Source organism: Condylostylus longicornis, unplaced genomic scaffold (genome assembly GCF_029603195.1).
Source record: "Condylostylus longicornis isolate FDR11 unplaced genomic scaffold, ASM2960319v2 ptg000011l, whole genome shotgun sequence".
Classification (NCBI taxonomy): domain Eukaryota; kingdom Metazoa; phylum Arthropoda; class Insecta; order Diptera; family Dolichopodidae; genus Condylostylus; species Condylostylus longicornis.
Window position 1 is genome coordinate 2063147 of NW_026577980.1, and position 18008 is coordinate 2081154.

Here is an 18008-nt window from a genome sequence, read left to right on the forward strand (position 1 = left end):
TATTTTTATAGATATACATATGTAGTCCAAAATGTAAAGGCAAACTTTACTACAGCTGCAGTGTACACGCATTTCAATCCAGAAATTCCAGTCTCCAACCTCTGATTTCTCATAAAAGTCTATATTTTTCTTCTATTACAAGACAGAATGAGTACATCTAATTTCAATAAAATTTGGCAAATTGCTTTCTTAAAGAGGGTCAAAAATATAAAAACAGCTGGACAAAAATTCACTTTCAGTGAACAATTTAAAATGTTTTCCCAATTCCAATTAATATACATATTTAATATCTCATAAAAATTTGTTAAACCAAAAATTGACCAAGACCGCCAGATGATTTCTCGCTAAAAATAAACAGTTTCCTTACATTACAATATCAGTAAAAATATTTCAAATATTTATTATCAAAATGTACTAAAATCAAGTAATACCATAATTCGATAACATAAATTTATTCCAAGTATTTTTCATATATAGAATATTAAATTGAAGTTAAATAAATATATGTATGTATTTCAAATAAAAATTTTTAAAGCAAAAATAAGAAATATACTCACTTTACAAACATATTGATACCAGTTAATTGTGTTGCTCTACTAATACCACGCCATGATGCTAATAAATTATATTTTTGTTTTGCTGTTAATGGTAGACGAGGATCAGGTGCTGCTGGTGCCGGTGGTTCACTTAATTTTTCATCTTCTATATTTTTATCATCTTTATTATTTGAACCGATTTTACTTAATTCGCAACCCATTTTAAATATTTTTCTCTTCAATTTTTCAATTTTTTTTTTTTTAAATTATGAAATTAATTATGGTATTTATTAATATTTTAATATATATTCCAAAAATGAGAAACACATCTACACACACACACAGAAATATATTTAAAATATTCAATTTTTTTTTCTATTTCTATTTTTAATTTTCTATTTTTGAGGACATTTATTTAATATTTTATTCTGTAATTTATAATTTTATTCTTTTTTAAATTTATTTTTAAAAAATGGTAGCACTATAGGTATATTATGTGTGTATTTTTAAAACAAATATTGTAAAACTTTAATAAATTTTGAAAATTAAATCTTAGCAATATAAATCTTAGAAACAATATTTTGAATTTAGAAGCTTGTATATACAATTTTATATTTTAACCAAAACTAAAAAAAAAATAACTCCAACTTCAATTCCGATTTATTTGTCAAATTTTTGGTAATAACACATAATTAAAATCTGAAATGAAAATCAAAATTTTAATCAATTAATTAAATATAAAAATTATATTTAAAAAATAAATTTTTTATTTCAGGAAAATTCAATTCTATAATAATTATACAACAAAATACTTTATTCTCTTTACTTAAAATAAAACATTGAAAAAGTTATAGACAAATTTATTGTAAGTTTCGCTGACTTTGGGCACAGACAATCCAAAATCCTAGACTTTAGAAAAATTATAAAATTCTTCAAATTTCAATAATATAATAGCAACCACATTATTCAATAATGTCACTTTTACGACACGATTAATATTCAATAGTGATGGGTAGCTAAGCTACTGTATGTCTTTAAGATTTTATCATATTGTAACTGTTGAACTGTTTTAAAAATAACTATCATATGGCACAATGTTAAAAAAGGTACAAAATCGATTAATGAAAACTTTCATTGAAATTCATAGATGGCGTCCTTTAATCGATTTTATGCAATAATTCTCAAAAAATTAACTAATCTTACAGTGCTTGATTAAAAAATTAGAGAACAGACTTACCGTCGCCTGTTACATGATATGTTATTTAGAAATTTTCATCTCGAATAATCATTATAATTTCAATAAAATTAATTAATTTAATTCTAAACCAAGTTTTCGAAATAACAATTTTGAATTTCTTATATAATTAAAATAATACGAAATTATATACACAATTATAAGCGTATTAAAAAAGAGACCGCCGACCAAAGAAATTATTTTAATAGAACAATGTTGTATAAGCGTTTAATTTTCGTTTGAAACTGAAAGCCAATTTTAATAATCAGGGTAATTTTTATTCTTTTGTTTTTCTTTAATTAAAATTCTCTTTTCTCCAAAAAAGCATTTTTTTAATTTAAATTTTCAATTTTTTTTTGCTACTCAAATTTTTGATTTTATACACAATAAAAATATAAACAATAAATATCGAATACAAAATAAAATTTTTTGATTATTTTTTTCTCTTGATTTTTGTTGATTTTTTATACAAAAATAAATCTTAATCGGAATTTACAAAAATATTTCTAAAAATAAAATAAAAATTATTCCAGCAATACGCGGAAACCACCAAAATGGAATTTGTAATTACGTTATCTACAGTACTATAATGGTAGATTCTATATTACATATACATAGCCTGTCTCCACTAAAACATAAATTCGGTATTTCTGTAAGTACAATATATAATTTTCGGTAACTCACTTATTACAAAAGTATGTGTTTGAGACAGTAACTTTTATATTCAGCAATATCAACGTTATATCGTATAATGTTGTCATTTGTGCAGTTAAAAATAAATTTAATCATCTGCTTTCAATAATGTCATTTTGCTCACTCTGCCGTAGTTTGACAGCAGTTTTTTCTACATTAATGAAAACTAGGATACTTAAAATTATATGAATAGGGTATATTGTATCGGTACAGCATGTATCGTCATATACTTTGTGTATACCTAATGTAATTCGCCAAAAAAAAATTAAGATTGAAATAAAATAGGCATAAAATAACTCAATGAAATAAGAAAAAAACAAAAAGTAATAAAAAAGTAATGGGAATCTTTTTTTTTCATTTTAAATTGAAAAACGATGATTTTAAAACATTTCCATAATTTCCCGAATAAATATTTAATAATAATTAAGAGTATCCAAAAAAAAAAAAACGAAATGATACAATAAAAATTTATAAAAAAATTCTGATGACGCATTTCAACAAACGTGATCTGAAAATTATGAATTCCACATTACATTTTCGAATTATTTTTTATGAATGTATGTATGTATGTATGTATGTATATAAAAAATATTTTAAATGCCTACCGCAATAAATTATTTTTCTATCATTTGAATTATTAATTAAAGCTTTTTGATTTAGTGCATTCCAATAAATATTATTGAAATCAATATGTAAATTTGAAAGATTAATTTTGCTCAAAGTTGATCTCAAATAGTTTAATTTAAAAAAGAGGGTCTTCGTGTTCTATTTGGTTGTATTACATCCAGTTTCATTTAATTTATTTTCGATGCGTTCACTTGGATTCAGAAAGTACTATCTTCATTAATTATTTGACATAAAATGTCAAAATTACTACAAAATGGCAAATAAATACAAAAATTTGCAGGTTAGCAGCTTTTATTCCTGTGCAGTATTACACTCAATCTGGCTTCACTTTTTGTCGGAACTAGAGCAGAAGTTGATCTTAGTAGCTGGACGTCCAATTTGTCATTTCTTTAAAAGGAATACAAATATTTACATCCAGATATTGACTGTTTTTTAATTGTACAATTTTTTTTAAATCAAGCCGTTTACAATCTTAAATTTCAATAAAATAATTTCAGTTTTCCGTAAACCAAAATGAGCATTATGGGTCTTGATAATGTTAAAAATCGACTCAGAAGAAAAGATAATTTTCCTTCCGAAAATAATTTTTGCGTTGAAAATTTTTTTGTTTTATTTTTATTTTTGCGGAATCTTACTCTCTACCGTAAAAATCAAGATTTTTATTCATTGCGTCCATTTAAATATTTAAGAAGACCTAGAAGAAAAAAGATTATCCTTTTTTGAGTTTTTTTTTTTGTTTTTGTTTCTTTGTACAATTTGATATTGACAATATTTAATTTCCTTTCAGTTCTAAATTATTGAGGAAAAATACTAAATAATTTTTAAGAACATTTTTGAGAATTCGAAAAAAAATAAAATAATTTCAGTTTTCTTATCTGTCCTTCCACATGCTTATTTCAAAGTTAATAAAATTGAATAAGAAATTTGACGAAATTGAACAAGAACTAAAGTTTCTAGTGAGAAATAAAACTTGTGAACAATATTCCGCCTATGAAAATTTATTTTACGTATTTAATAGAATTTAACAATTTTACAAATACCTACAATCTCAAATTCTTACAAGTACCCTACAGTCTTAAACTCTTAAAAAAACATTTAAGTGAAATGTGCCTTTTTGACAAATACTTAATTACTTTGACTCTAGTTTTGTTATATAAACGTACAATTAAACATTGTACATAAACTTTTTTTGGATCCTCAAATTTTTGCTTAATTTCACATTAAATTGCTTACTTCTCTTATCTATCTACTTTTTTATTTGAATCTCAAGGATAAATTATGATACTAAAACCAAAAATTTTCGATTAAATTTCATTCGTTATTCAAAAATGGTTTATTATAAATTTTAAACAAAACATTTTAACGCTTATGATTTTACCCTAATTTTCAAAAATTTTAGTAATCTTTTTAAAAATTTAAAAATCTCAATAGGAGTTAATGACTTGACATACAAAACGCAAAATTTGTTGTAAAATTCCCAACAACATTAAAAGGTTGTGAAGTCAATATGAAAATTCTGACTCCTGTTAAAAATAGACCCCAGCCTTAACGCATCATCTTACACTATCAAATGTATTGTCAGATGTAGCTAAAAGTACTTCCGTCTTATTCCCATCATATTTAGACTTCATCTTATATTAGCTGTTTAACTTATTTATATTTGATTTTCTAATATTTGTAAATAACCTATCGTTCCAAATTTGGTATTCTATGGATTCTTCCATCGAAATTGTCTCAGTCAAAAACAAATTAAAAAATTGTTTCATTTAATCTATTCATTCTTCAATGTTTCCTCTGAAAATTTTTGTTTGATTTGATCATAATCTTTATTTGCAGAATCAACAAATTGACCTTTCAATGCAACTAGATTTTAAAAAATCACAAATCTTAATTTATTTAATCTATTTTATCCATTCGATCCAAAATGAAAATTTGATCCAAAAAAATTTGTTCTTTGTATTGCTCTATAAAAAATAAATGAATCAGCCTAAAGACTAAAAAGAGAGAAATAAATTATTTTCATAATAAATTTTTGAAAAAAAAAAAGAAAAGCATAAATCACAAATCTTCTATAATTTGTTCTTTTTTTTGGAATTTCAAATTTAATAATGCACAAAAACGGCATGTCCTTGATTGAGACACACATAAATATTAAAATTCGTAACCCATGTAATTCTACTAATCTAGCAGAGGTTATGGAATAAAATTTAAATTTATTTTGTCAAAAAAAAAATTCTTCATTAATGCCAAAAACATTCATACATACATATTTACATACATAAACAATAAATCAAATTTCAAAGAACAAAATTTTATTTCTCCAAATTTTGTTATTTTTTAAATTTGTCATTCGTTTTCTAAAATGAAATCTTGCCATTGGATATGATTTTCATAAAATTTCCCTAAATTATGTAAAAAAAATATTATGTACTATTCAATCGAAATCCTGATCCTTACAAAAGAAATTGGAAATTCTGAAATTGTTTTTCATCTTAGTCCAAATTCTTTGGAAAATTTTCCTTTTTAAATTTGAAAGAAATAAGAAATATTAAAAAATCTCTCTATATACAATGAAATTCTATGACAAACCAATTAAACTATTTTACCGAAATAGTTTTACTACATACAAAAAAAGATCTTTAATAAGATAAACGATTGTAAGTATAAAATTGAAAAAAACTTATCAATAATTCTGAAATTTTCTGTGCTAAGAAAAGAAAATAAGAAAATAAATAAGAAAAGGATATACTTAAGGAAAAATAAAATTATTGATTATAACAGTTTTAGTTTTCTTTTATAGCTATTTCCTTTTTAATTTTATCAGTTAATTAATGTGGTCCTTTTATGCTCCTTTAAGTGGAATATTCAAATTCAGTGGTGTTACAATAAGTTTTAAGAAGCAAAAAATGTTAATTTCAAAGTTCTTGGATTTTTTTTTTTATTGGACCCTTTCAATGATGATTTTGAGCCTTCTTTTAAATTGAATACCACAACGACAAATGCGTGACGAATGCGTGGCTACGAAAATTATCGCATAAGTGAACATTAATTTTTTCAGAGCATAAATAACGCACTGAACAATTAAAATTATGAAAAAACAAACACATATATCGCCTGCTCGCAGACAGGCGCCATTGTTTCGCCACTGAACTAAATTTCTAAAATTATAAAAGTTTATTGATTAAATTAATTATTGAATTGTTTTAGACAAAAAAAATCATAATAGCTTTTATTATATACATAATATGCATTATGAGCAACTAGAAACTTGTGCATGAGCAGTTTGAATTCATGAAAAAGAAATCTGCTATAAATAAAGAGAAAGAGACACTGCAACCAAACATATGAATTAAAGTAAATGATGCAAGAAAGAAAGAAAACCGGAGTAATGCAAGCACACGTAAATCCAGATCTGTAAAAAAAGGTGTATGGCGATTTGCTAGAGATAAAAACGAGTAAAAAGTGAAAATACTACGAAAGTTTCAATTGAAATTCAGGATTATTTCTTGAGTAATGTTAAATATTAAAATCAATTCTCACAGAAATTTAACTTGGATACCTTTAAAACAGAAAATTGTTTTCATCAAGAGAAAGAAGAATCCTATAACAAAGTCCCGAAAAACGGCGGATTAAACGATAGCGATCTCAAACCAACTAAACAGTTCATTTATACAAATGATTTCAAATAAAGCACAGAAGAAGCATATAAGAAGAGATTTAAAGGGTTTAAGAGCAGATTAGACAAAATTTAAAAGGTTACTAAATAAAACTTAAATAATCAGGCCAAAAAGCCAGAAGTAAAAAATTCAAGCAAAAACTTAAATTTATTTAAAATACGTAAATTTTTTGGTAGGTACTGAGATTACTAAAACATCCTATGCGTCCTAAATTTAAAACAATACTTTAAATATGAAAAATATTTAAGCAATTTTTCTATTCTTTCGTTTATCTTATATACATAGTCTACAAGAAAATGAGATCAGAATTAATGGAAAAATAATTTAGCGGAAAAATTGATGAAAATGACTGGGCGTACTGAAAATTAATTGAAAGTTCCGATTACTGAATATACGCTGAAACGGAAATCAAAAAGAATTTCTTCGAAAAATAATAAATTTGAGAATATAAGCATAGTTAGATACGCACAGATCATCACAAACTTCGCTTCTATAATACACTTCTATATACGTACAATATGATATAAAAAGGATATTTTTCTACTCCTTATTATATTTATCTTTTATTCTCTCCATTTTTAAATTGATTAAAAAAAAGGAAAAAACTATGCGATTTAATTTAAGAATTTTTACTACATGATATCATCAATATGATGATTTCTATATTATTATTTACAAAGTATTTTGTGTAATATAATATTCAAGTCTTTTGTGAAACTGACGTAGTTTAAATGACGTTGAGAAAATAAGATTTATTGTACTTGCATGAGTTAGAAAAAAATAAATATGTATGAAAACATTTTGAAATTTTTACATGCATAAGTATGAGTACTATAAATGCTTCTTTATATTACTGATTGTAATTCCTTTAAAAATTTAATATAAAAAGAAAGTTATAATAAAAAGCAGGAATTCTAGGAAAGGGAAAATATTTCAAATATTTATTTATTCTTCCTTTGTTCGCGAATTATTTTTATTTTCATTGTTTATTATAAAAAGAAAAAAAATGACTTTTAAGTCATTAATATTCTTAAATTTTTAACATTTCAATCATTTATTATATGCTTAATAAGATTATCCTCGGAGACATTTTAAACTTTGGTCTATAATTTGATCATATTATTTAAAAAAAAGTTCATGAAATAATACTTACTAGACAGAATTACCGTGTGAAACAAGATAAATTTGAATGAATCTACAATAAATACAATAACAGCTTTATCTACTACATATTTAAAGTAAAGAATCTACGTACAGTTTTATCTACATACATGCATTAATAATTTGTAAATAAAATTTTAAAATTAAGCATTAAAAGCCTTTAATGTGGACTTTTTTTATATAAGTATGTAGTCTTTGTTTAGTTAAATTGTTTGTATTATCTATTCGAACAAAGTTTCTTCTTCTTATATTAATCAAGGAATTTCTTCCGAAAAATATTAATAACGTATTGATTACCTGTTTCTTTAACAGACACTTTCAAGGGGAATATCTACACAACTTAGATAAAGATTGCGTAAATACCAACGTACTTAGCTACACTTGGGTAAATTCTACCGGCACAAATGCTTTGAGAATTTCTCATTCTTGAGGACAAAATCTCATTTACTTAGATAAAGCCACTTTCCACTTTTAACTTAAAAAACGGAGTTTTAACTTTGCAAACTGTAAATCAATTTTAATGTTAAATATACATTTGCAAATACTTATTATAAATTACCTGTAATGTAAAAGGTACACTGCATAATTCAAATTGACGCTGGTTTAACACGAAATTCTTTAACCTTTTCTTGTCGTTTTAATAATCCAATGTAACTATTGAGACAGACTTTTTTACACAAAGTTTTCTTTGGTACCATTAAACTTTTCTAGCCGAAAATATTAAGCGAAATATTCTTTAGTGTTCATTTTCAAATAAGTAATTTAGTCACCAAATAATTTCATAATTTTCCGAACCTTATATTCCAAAGCATTTAACTAAAAATGAATAAAAAAATTTAATAATACAACACAAAAGCAACAAATTTACTAAAAATAAAAACCAACCTCTCGAACCGAACACGCAGACTTTAAAACTGAATGGAAAACGAATTTCTTTAAAAAGCAAACAATGAAAAACAAAATTCAATCTTTAATTGTCTTTTAACTTTAATTGGAGTTCAACTTTGCACTTAATCTAGACAAGTAATTCAAATTTAATTAAGAATATCGTAAATGAAAAGAAGGCCAGCAACGTTTAAATTGTTTATAATGAATTTTTAAAGTTTTATAATATCCGATAAAAATTTCACAATATTTTAAACGAGCAATTTGAAAATTTTATAATTTTGCTGTACAATTTACAGTTATGATGAATAGTATTTTAAGGCTCAACCAAAATGGAAGCGTAACACATAGTGCTTGTGTTAAAATGTTTTCATACCCGTATTGCGTTCTACGCAACGTATCAGTATTTTTGATTTTGACAACTATCAAGTACATTTTTTTTTCAGTTTTTTTTTCTTGTCTTTTTCTAATGTGAAATTGATCTGCTTATTGTTAGTTCACACATATAAAACGCGAATTTAAAATTTAACAAAACAATTTTCTTTTTTGAAATTAATTTAATATTTTTGAAAATCGAAATATTTTACACCCAAATAATAAAATATAACAAATTTTAGACAATACATATCACATTAATCACGTTGTGTTCAATTAGCTTTGCTTATGCGTATATGCGTACCTACGTATCCTACCGCAATTTTTTGGAAAATTCTAATAAAATTTCTTAAACCACACATTACGTTATGCTACAAATAAAACTTCAAAGATGATTTCAAATTAAATCACCTTCAATCGAAATCGAACGCTTTTTCGTTCAAGGTCACTTCTATTTTAAAACATTGCAAACGTCATAGCAGGAAAGTAAATAATCTCTTCGGAACACAACACAGTCTACTGCGAAATTACTTTATTCATAAATATATATACATATTATAATATATTAATTGAGTTGAAGAAAATTTTGTTTATTTGGTTAAATTATAATTTGTTTATTTATTTATTAATTTTCATTCAAAAATAATGCTCCGTTTTATTTAGAAATAATGATCGCTATCGATAACGATAATTTCAATGAGAATATATAGAAACCGAAGACATACATAAGAAATTATAGTTCTCTCTTTAATAATATATGAACATGCATGCATATTATGTATACATGTGAAAAGTATATTATATAGATTTTGCTTCAGCATTGAAAAGTTTGTAAACAAAATTCTTTTATTTTAATTTTATATTTTTAGTAAAATTTCAAAATAAATATGTAAGATTTAGAAAATTGTTAATTATGAAAAGTACAATTATATTTTGGGCAATATTGATCAATATAATTTTCAACATTTTTCATTTTTTGTTGCAAATTGTTCACTAAAAACTATGTCAGATGACAGCTTTCAAAATTTAAAATCAGCTGCTTTCGAGTTTAATGAAAATACGATATAATTTCTTGAAAACTTTTTTACGGAATAATCTTATAATTTTTACAAATTTCACTAATTTTTCACATTAAATATGATACAGTTAAATAAGTAAATAAAAATACAGACAGACAAAACTTAAGAAAATGTAAGCTAATGTTGGTCTCATTGAAAATATTATTGTTGATTAATTTTTATATTCACCACGTATAAAGATGAAGCGTAAAGAAGAGATCATTGTATACAAATGCTCACATATTATAAAAAGTCATTCATTCATTATCTTATTCTTCTTTATTATTCTTTTATTTTTCCTTTTTTTTATTGATTTGTGGAATTATAGATCACAAACACGAATCAAATGGAATTTAATATCGTATTTCGATTTGAATAGCTTATATTTTGTAACAGTTATGTACATACATATATTATTAGCAATAATTGAGTACATTCACATGTACCTACATCCCTTTTTTAAAATCATTCAATTCAAAACAAATAGTATTTTACTATCTTTTTTTCACATTTAGAATATTACGTTATTGACAAATATGTTAGCAAATTTTGAACCTTAAGGTACTCACTAAAATTTTTAATCTTAGCTAATTTTTAAATTTAAATAATGGTAGACAATTTCACATAATCTAATTATCCATCTCATTTTTTCAAACTTGTATTTCCAACAAATACCCAATTTAAATTAAGAACCACTTCCTTTCATATTCTTTCAAATTAATAATATATACATTTTCAATACGGCAACACTAAATAATAATATCTACATAAACTTTAGACAACAAAACGTATGCAGTTCACCATGATTTGTTTTTAAATCTCACATTCTTATTGTTTTATTTTTATAATTCATACACTGTCAATGGTTTTTCTGTTCTCTTTTAAACAAATTTATTTGAAAATTGAAAGTTTCGCATTTTGAATATAAATTAATTAATTATATTTTTTGTTCTCGTAATTCTTGTTTTTCTTTTTAACACTTTTCAGAAACGAAATTGGAAAATAAGTGTTTATTAGTTTTATCCTGTCCGTTAGTTCCTCTGTCCCTGTGTATGTCTACAAAACTTCTATACCCTTTGAAATAAGAAGACTTTCTTTCATACACAAATAGATGTTTAGTAACAACTTATTTCTGTAGAAAAAAATGTTTACCTATGTACATTCCCTCTTCTAAAAGTTATGCCCCTCAAAGTTCCAAAAATACCATAATTACTCTGAATGTGTATTTTAACGAAACCACAAACATTTTTCAAAATTTTCAAAATTTACCAACTGCCCTCTTTTAGCATAGTTGAATGTTAAGACTATTAAAAGCAGTATTTTCACTAGTTCAAAGGAAAACAGCTTCTTTACATTGGTTTAACCCAACTTTATTCAAACTTATATTTTCTATTCAAAAATTAATATTCAATTAGTATTTTCTCACCAATTCGATTTAATATAGTTATCAACCATATATGGTGGTGAATTTTTTTTATTAAAGGCATTTAATGATAATATTCGTATATGTGCTATAATAATAATGACAATATGGTTTCCCCATGTAAAAAAAATATTTGACTTTAATATTTACATGGCCATAGATATTGAAAGAAATGAAATCAGTGACTATAGATAAATAAATTGTTTATAATGCATTTAACGATTCATTTTAGTAAGTACCACCCTGCATAATGTCATATAAGCGCAAATATTGCATTATATGAATATCTGAAACTCAATCTAAATAATTTATAAGTATATTATATAAGTCAATATGGGCATTTTAGGGCGTATAATAAATAATAAATTAAATGCAGTAATATTCGCTGACTAAGCGAAGTCATTATAATTTTTATTAATTCTTTCATAATTAAGGTGAAAATATTTTGTAGGGTATTTTGATTAGTTTTGAAAAACTTAAAAAAAAAAGTAAAAAGTTTCGACAGTTTTTAAACTCAAATTTATTCGAAACAAAACTATTAATTTTGATTTATTATTTAACAATCACATCGCAATATAATTTATAAAAGCAGAATCAAAGCGGTGAATAGTAACGTCCAACAATTCCCATTGTTAACCCAGAACAATAGCGAAACTTCAAAATCAACTGTGCAGTATTGAAAAAAAAATGTCAAAAGAAACCGTTCGCGATAAACATAAATTTAGGCTATTTTACCGCGGTAGTTAAATTCGTGGCGATGATTTCGCTATCCCATTTAAATATGTTTAGCCTATACGAATTCTCATATTTCGCTCGAAAATCGCTCTTTTTCTGTTAAACTGAAAATGTAGAATTACTGAATATAGTTTTAAGTGCCTGTTACCCATCAGATTTAATCTATGATTAAACTTGAATCTGTTGAAAATCTGATGTGCAATCGAAGTCTGACATCAAATAAAATCTGATGAGAAAAATGGAAACATGTCATCAGATTTTCTGTCAGATTTTTAAAAATAATATGGCGGAAAATAATAATGTCGTAGATTAAATCGTAAATTTAGTCTAATGTGTAACTGGCATCTAAATAAAGAAGGTTACATATTATGTTTTGTTCGATGACAACCATTTGGCAACTGTTAAATATTTTAAATTCTGCATTTGATGCAAAAAAAAATAATAAAAACTCTAATGAAAAAATTCTTTAAAAAATTATAAATTTTAACAAAAAATGAAAAATTTTCACGTCATCAATTAAAGCAACAACATAATTTATTATTCCCCTACCAATTAAACTTTTTTAATAAAAACACTTTTTCTTTAAAATCTACGGAGAAAAAAATAAAAAGGTCGTAAGCCTTATTACTAAAAGAATATGAAATTTTAAGGAAAAAGGCGCCATACTTTCATATAACAATAAAGAAAAATTTATACTCCAACATCTGTTACACCTACAAATTTCAACCCGCATTACAACTTTTCTTGCTGAATTATAACAGTTTATTCAATAATATACAAAAAAAGGTGTTATAATATAATAGTTAATACATAAGTAATAACATTTTTGATATCGGTGCGTAATGCGTTCAAAAAAATGTTAAAGAACTGTATTAGCTTAGATATGCTAACATTTTTGACATTCCGTGTTCCATTCACGAAAAAAAGTTAAGACTATGTTTTTCAAACTACGCGTATATACTCGTGAGTAGTTTAAACACATAAATCGTACGCAAATGTTCTAATATATCATGACGTTGTTAAGTTATTCAATGGCCGTTAAACACACGTAAAACATACATTAAACAAACTACAAATCCATCAAAGTAAGAGAGAATAAATGTTAATGGCAAAAAATATTTTATTTTAAATCTCATATTCCATAAAATGGAAATAAAATAAATTTGTAAATTTTAAATCAATCAATAATTGAATTTTCTGCCGGCATTTTCAAGATTAAGTAACCATAAAATATTTTTTATTTTTTTATGCAATCCAATTTTTATTTCTCATTCAGTTTACATTTTCGTTTAATCATGTTAATATTTAAAAAGAAATATTAACAGTGAAAATATTCACTTTCTGCTAATTTTGAATGGTTCGTTTGACGGCTATCATTTTTACATGGTTATAATTTTTCAATAATTAATTTTCATTAAGCTTACTTACAGTTTAAGCGTTTGGAGGAAACTACATTCAAAAAATTTCTTCTACAACGTTTTACATGTTATAATTTGAAAACACAACTTAATTTTTTGACAAAAATCTAGCTTAATTTAAGAATAAAATTCTTAACAGCGTTTTGTACTGCTGACAGCTATTCAAAACGATTCAAAACGATTCACAATCATTCAAATATTTTTGTGTACCGTCTAATTTCATTTCAATTTTAAAAGTAAATCTTTAAATTTTAAAATATCGATTTAGATTTATAAAGACGTAAAAAAACGGAATTAAATATTATTTTTTCTTACGTATATGTAGTTTAAGATTAAAAATATAAATGAAGAGGAAATAAATCATAAAAAAAACAGGTTCACATAACAAAATGTTATTAAAGAAACATCAAAGTTTATCCTTAGGCGTTTTAAAATTTCGTGCAAAAATAGCCAAATAATAACAAAGGAAAGAGAATGAAAGAAAAAACCTTATTTTATTGTTTATAGTGTAAGTAGGTGTTTTTATTTGACAATTGGAGATTCACTGCCGAACAAATATTATGAAAAGAAGAAGACAACAACAACTAATAAAATTTTAGAATGACTTTTTCAACATAAACAAAATTTTTAAGTTGTTATAAAATTGCTATAAAACTTTCTTCTTACTGTAATACAAAATGTGCCGAAAAAGAAGAAATCTATATCATACTGTGTACGCTTTGCAATAAAATATTGCATGACAAAGAATCGAATAAATTTTCTTCACAAAACTTGCTGAAAGGTAAAAGCATTTCAATACTGATGTACAGTTGATTTTTGCTTTCCGATGTTCTGCGTTAACAACCGAAATCGTCCAGCGTTGCCGTTCACCGCTTTGGTTCTGTTTTTATCATTATTACGTAGTGATTTAGCAATTATTCGTGGTGCGTCATAATAATTTACAGTTTCAAAAATTTTTGTTAGATCTAGAGAAAAAACTATAAAGCTTTATTAAAAAAGCGCAGGAGGTAAAACGAAAAAGGTCTCATATAAAAAAATACTAAATTTTTATTCAAAAAATACACAATTTCAGTTAATATTTCAAGGTTTAACAAATATTTTAGCTTTAAATTTTTAAAAAATCATGTTTTCCTGTTTGTAAAGCTAATAGAAATTTGGAGCCTTAAGCAGAAAAAAAGTAATATTAATTGCTGTACAATATAATTATTAAAGCTACTTGAAAATAATTTTTTATTCAATAGGTAAAATCAAAAAAAAAAAAATTTAAATTTGAAAATTCTTTTCAATAATAGACAAAGAAAATTATAATAATGTTTTCTTTTTGTTGAATTTTAAATAGGTACGGAAATATACATAAGTATATTAGATGACCTTCCTTCTTTGAAAAAAGGAAAATTTTAGAAAAAATAACTCAGATCTAAATATTCATCAAGAATTTTTCTACTACATAAAATTTGTACAAATAATAGTCACAACACACCGTCTTATGTAAATAGCGGAACATAGTGGTGTTGCAGTTTAATAGTAGGTGAACCAGCAGTAATGACACCAACTAAACATACACTTGAGAATTATGGAGAGGCGTATTTTCATAGCATGAACTAAATTTCAGAAATTTTAAGAGTAAAAAGATGCCAGAAAGATGAGCTTAATATTTTTGTAAACATGTATACATATATGTGGAACTGCTGACATTTCTTCAGAAAAAAGCCGTTAGACTCGCAACAATTTTTGGAAATTGTTGAATTGAAACTTATTGGGTTTGAAGCAGAAGCCATTCAGGGAGGAAAAAACACGAAAGTGTTCCATCACTCTTTATGTGCAAGTCAAACTTTATTGGGAAAAAGTTTTGTTGGAATAATATTTTCACCTTTAACAAATTAATTAATCACGTAAGTAATGTAATAATATGTAGTACCTATAATATTGTGATATGACGTAGTTTCTAACACTTATTTATAAATTATGTTTAGACTTTTATTGTTCCGAATCATAATTTGCCTACAAATCGCTTTAATGGGATCTTGCTTCATCTTAATTCCGAGATGAAAAATCTTTCAAATCAAAACATTCTTCTTTTACACGTAGAGAAGTATTTCAAGAAATTTCTGGTTTTCAAAATTTCTTTATTAGTTTAATCACGTCTTTGTATAATTTTAATATCATAATTAATTTAGGAAATTTAAAACTTTAGTATTCCTTCAAAATGGAATTTTTCCCAAAAATCCGTGAGTACTTTTAAATTTTACCATTAAGTTTTGGGTTTGTTTTGAAGAAAATTATGCAGAAAAGGAATATACGCTTTAAAAATGAAATTTCGAAAATATTTTAGAAAAGAAAATTTTTCCTTTTTCAAAAATCATACACCTATTTAGAACACACATTTGTACACACTATAATTCACTCAAATCTTCTTCATCTTGTATCCTTTGTATATTTTTCTTTTACCATTTCCAAGTTATCTATATACATACGTACGAATGTTAAGAATGTTATTTAATTTTCAAGGACATTTTTTTTGTTGTGTATAAAAAAACCTAAAAAAAGTAATGTAATCCTTTTCAATGAAAATTTTCATTTCAAAACAATGATCCATAAATAGTTTCCGGCTAGTTGAACATATGTTTACACAGTAAGTAGTAGAAAAATAATTTCATGCTATTGGCTATTTTATTCCTCTTTTTTTTTCAACAGTATCAGTTGTATTTGGCTTTTTCACTTATATGGGAAACATAAAATAAAGTCAATATAATTTTTAATACCTATATGGGAAATAGTGTAAAATTATACTCAATCTTACTTATGTGGGACATACATATTTTCACATGCCTATTATATTTTGTTTTGTATGCTATTATTAAAAAGATCCTTTTCATACTTGTTATATTGTTACACAAAATACTTGTTAAAACTACATGTAATCTCTAGCTCATCTTTACTGAATAGAGAGCAAATAGCAAAAAAACCAAAATTTTGTGGATTTAGGCGGAATTGTTTTTGTAATTTCTTACAATATGCAACAATTGTTTTATACGATAAGCTTCTTATTTTTTTTTAAACAAAAGGTTAAAGTAAAATCATTTCTACAATTAAAATTAAGTCTTATATTTAACCTATTTGCAAAAATGTCCTTTTTGAATATTGGATTTATTGTCACAAAATAGTTTTAGAATGATAATTTCAATTTCCATTTTAGGTTTAGATTATTCCTCTTTGAGAAAAACAAGAAAAAGACTTAAGTTCAAATAATTTTATTATAGAAGGTTTAAATGTTTTACTAGAATTGTCATCGAAATTCATGAAAGCCATTTCAAATTCTCGAATGAATTGGCGATGTTGTTTTTTCAACAAAAATTAGATACTGTGTATGTCTCATAATTTAAATTAACGATTTTTCTGTTGCAACATCGACGAAATTTCTTTTGTTGACGATTTCGAAAATATTCATATTTAAATTAATTTTATTCAAGTCAGTATTAACTAAATAAATATTGGTTTTCTAGGTTAAGGATTTATCAAAGGCAAAAATAACTTTCATTTAACCTTCAAAACCACTTTATAATTGCACATTTTCTATTTTAAACAATCATCTGTAATTAAAATTTGTATTTCTATATCATCCACACATGTCACGGCATCAAACTAAACATGTACAATAAAAGTATATGATTGGCAGATGTCCTAAAATAATTTAAATTTGATTTGGACAAGGTTTTTTTTTTAAATATTGGTGATAAGTTCCTCTGCCTCTACTTTTTTAGTAAAATAATTTTATTGGAATAATATTTTAGGAGCAAAAATTTTAGTACCAACAAGATTTGTTATACTTACTGATCTGTAGAGAGTACATTCAACTTAACATCAAATCTGCTATTGAATATACCAACTTTGATTTTACAAAACCTGTGTTAAATTTTAATCAACGTAATAAATTAAAAAAAGAAATTTGAATCAAGCTATACAGGAACGCATATTATTTATTACAAACTCATTAAAATTACAATCGTACAAAATATTCTTTTCAAATTTCTTAGGTGTATATGCGTTCATTATATTTTAATTTAAATTTTAATTAAAATCTTTTTATTATTTATTTTAATTTGTGTAAATTTTTTTTAAATAAAAAAGAATATGTATTTTTTTTTTCAAGGATATCACATACAAGATAAAATTACACAATTCTTTT

General features: G+C 24.6%; 1 protein-coding gene across 3 annotated transcripts in view; it reads right to left on the reverse strand.

Annotated features, from left to right (window-relative positions):
* LOC129619237 (neuroglobin-like) overlaps positions 1 to 18008 on the reverse strand; it is a 67594-nt gene that overhangs the window by 25964 nt on the left and 23622 nt on the right. The window contains exons 1-3 of one of the 3 annotated variants that reach the window (XM_055534382.1): positions 8814 to 8937; positions 8488 to 8744; positions 558 to 1235 (exon numbers count right to left, since the gene is read on the reverse strand). In XM_055534382.1, coding sequence (XP_055390357.1) covers positions 558 to 757 — 200 coding nt within the window. In that variant the 5' untranslated portion in view covers positions 758 to 1235; positions 8488 to 8744; positions 8814 to 8937. The other 2 variants (XM_055534383.1, XM_055534384.1) reach the window with 2 other exon arrangements.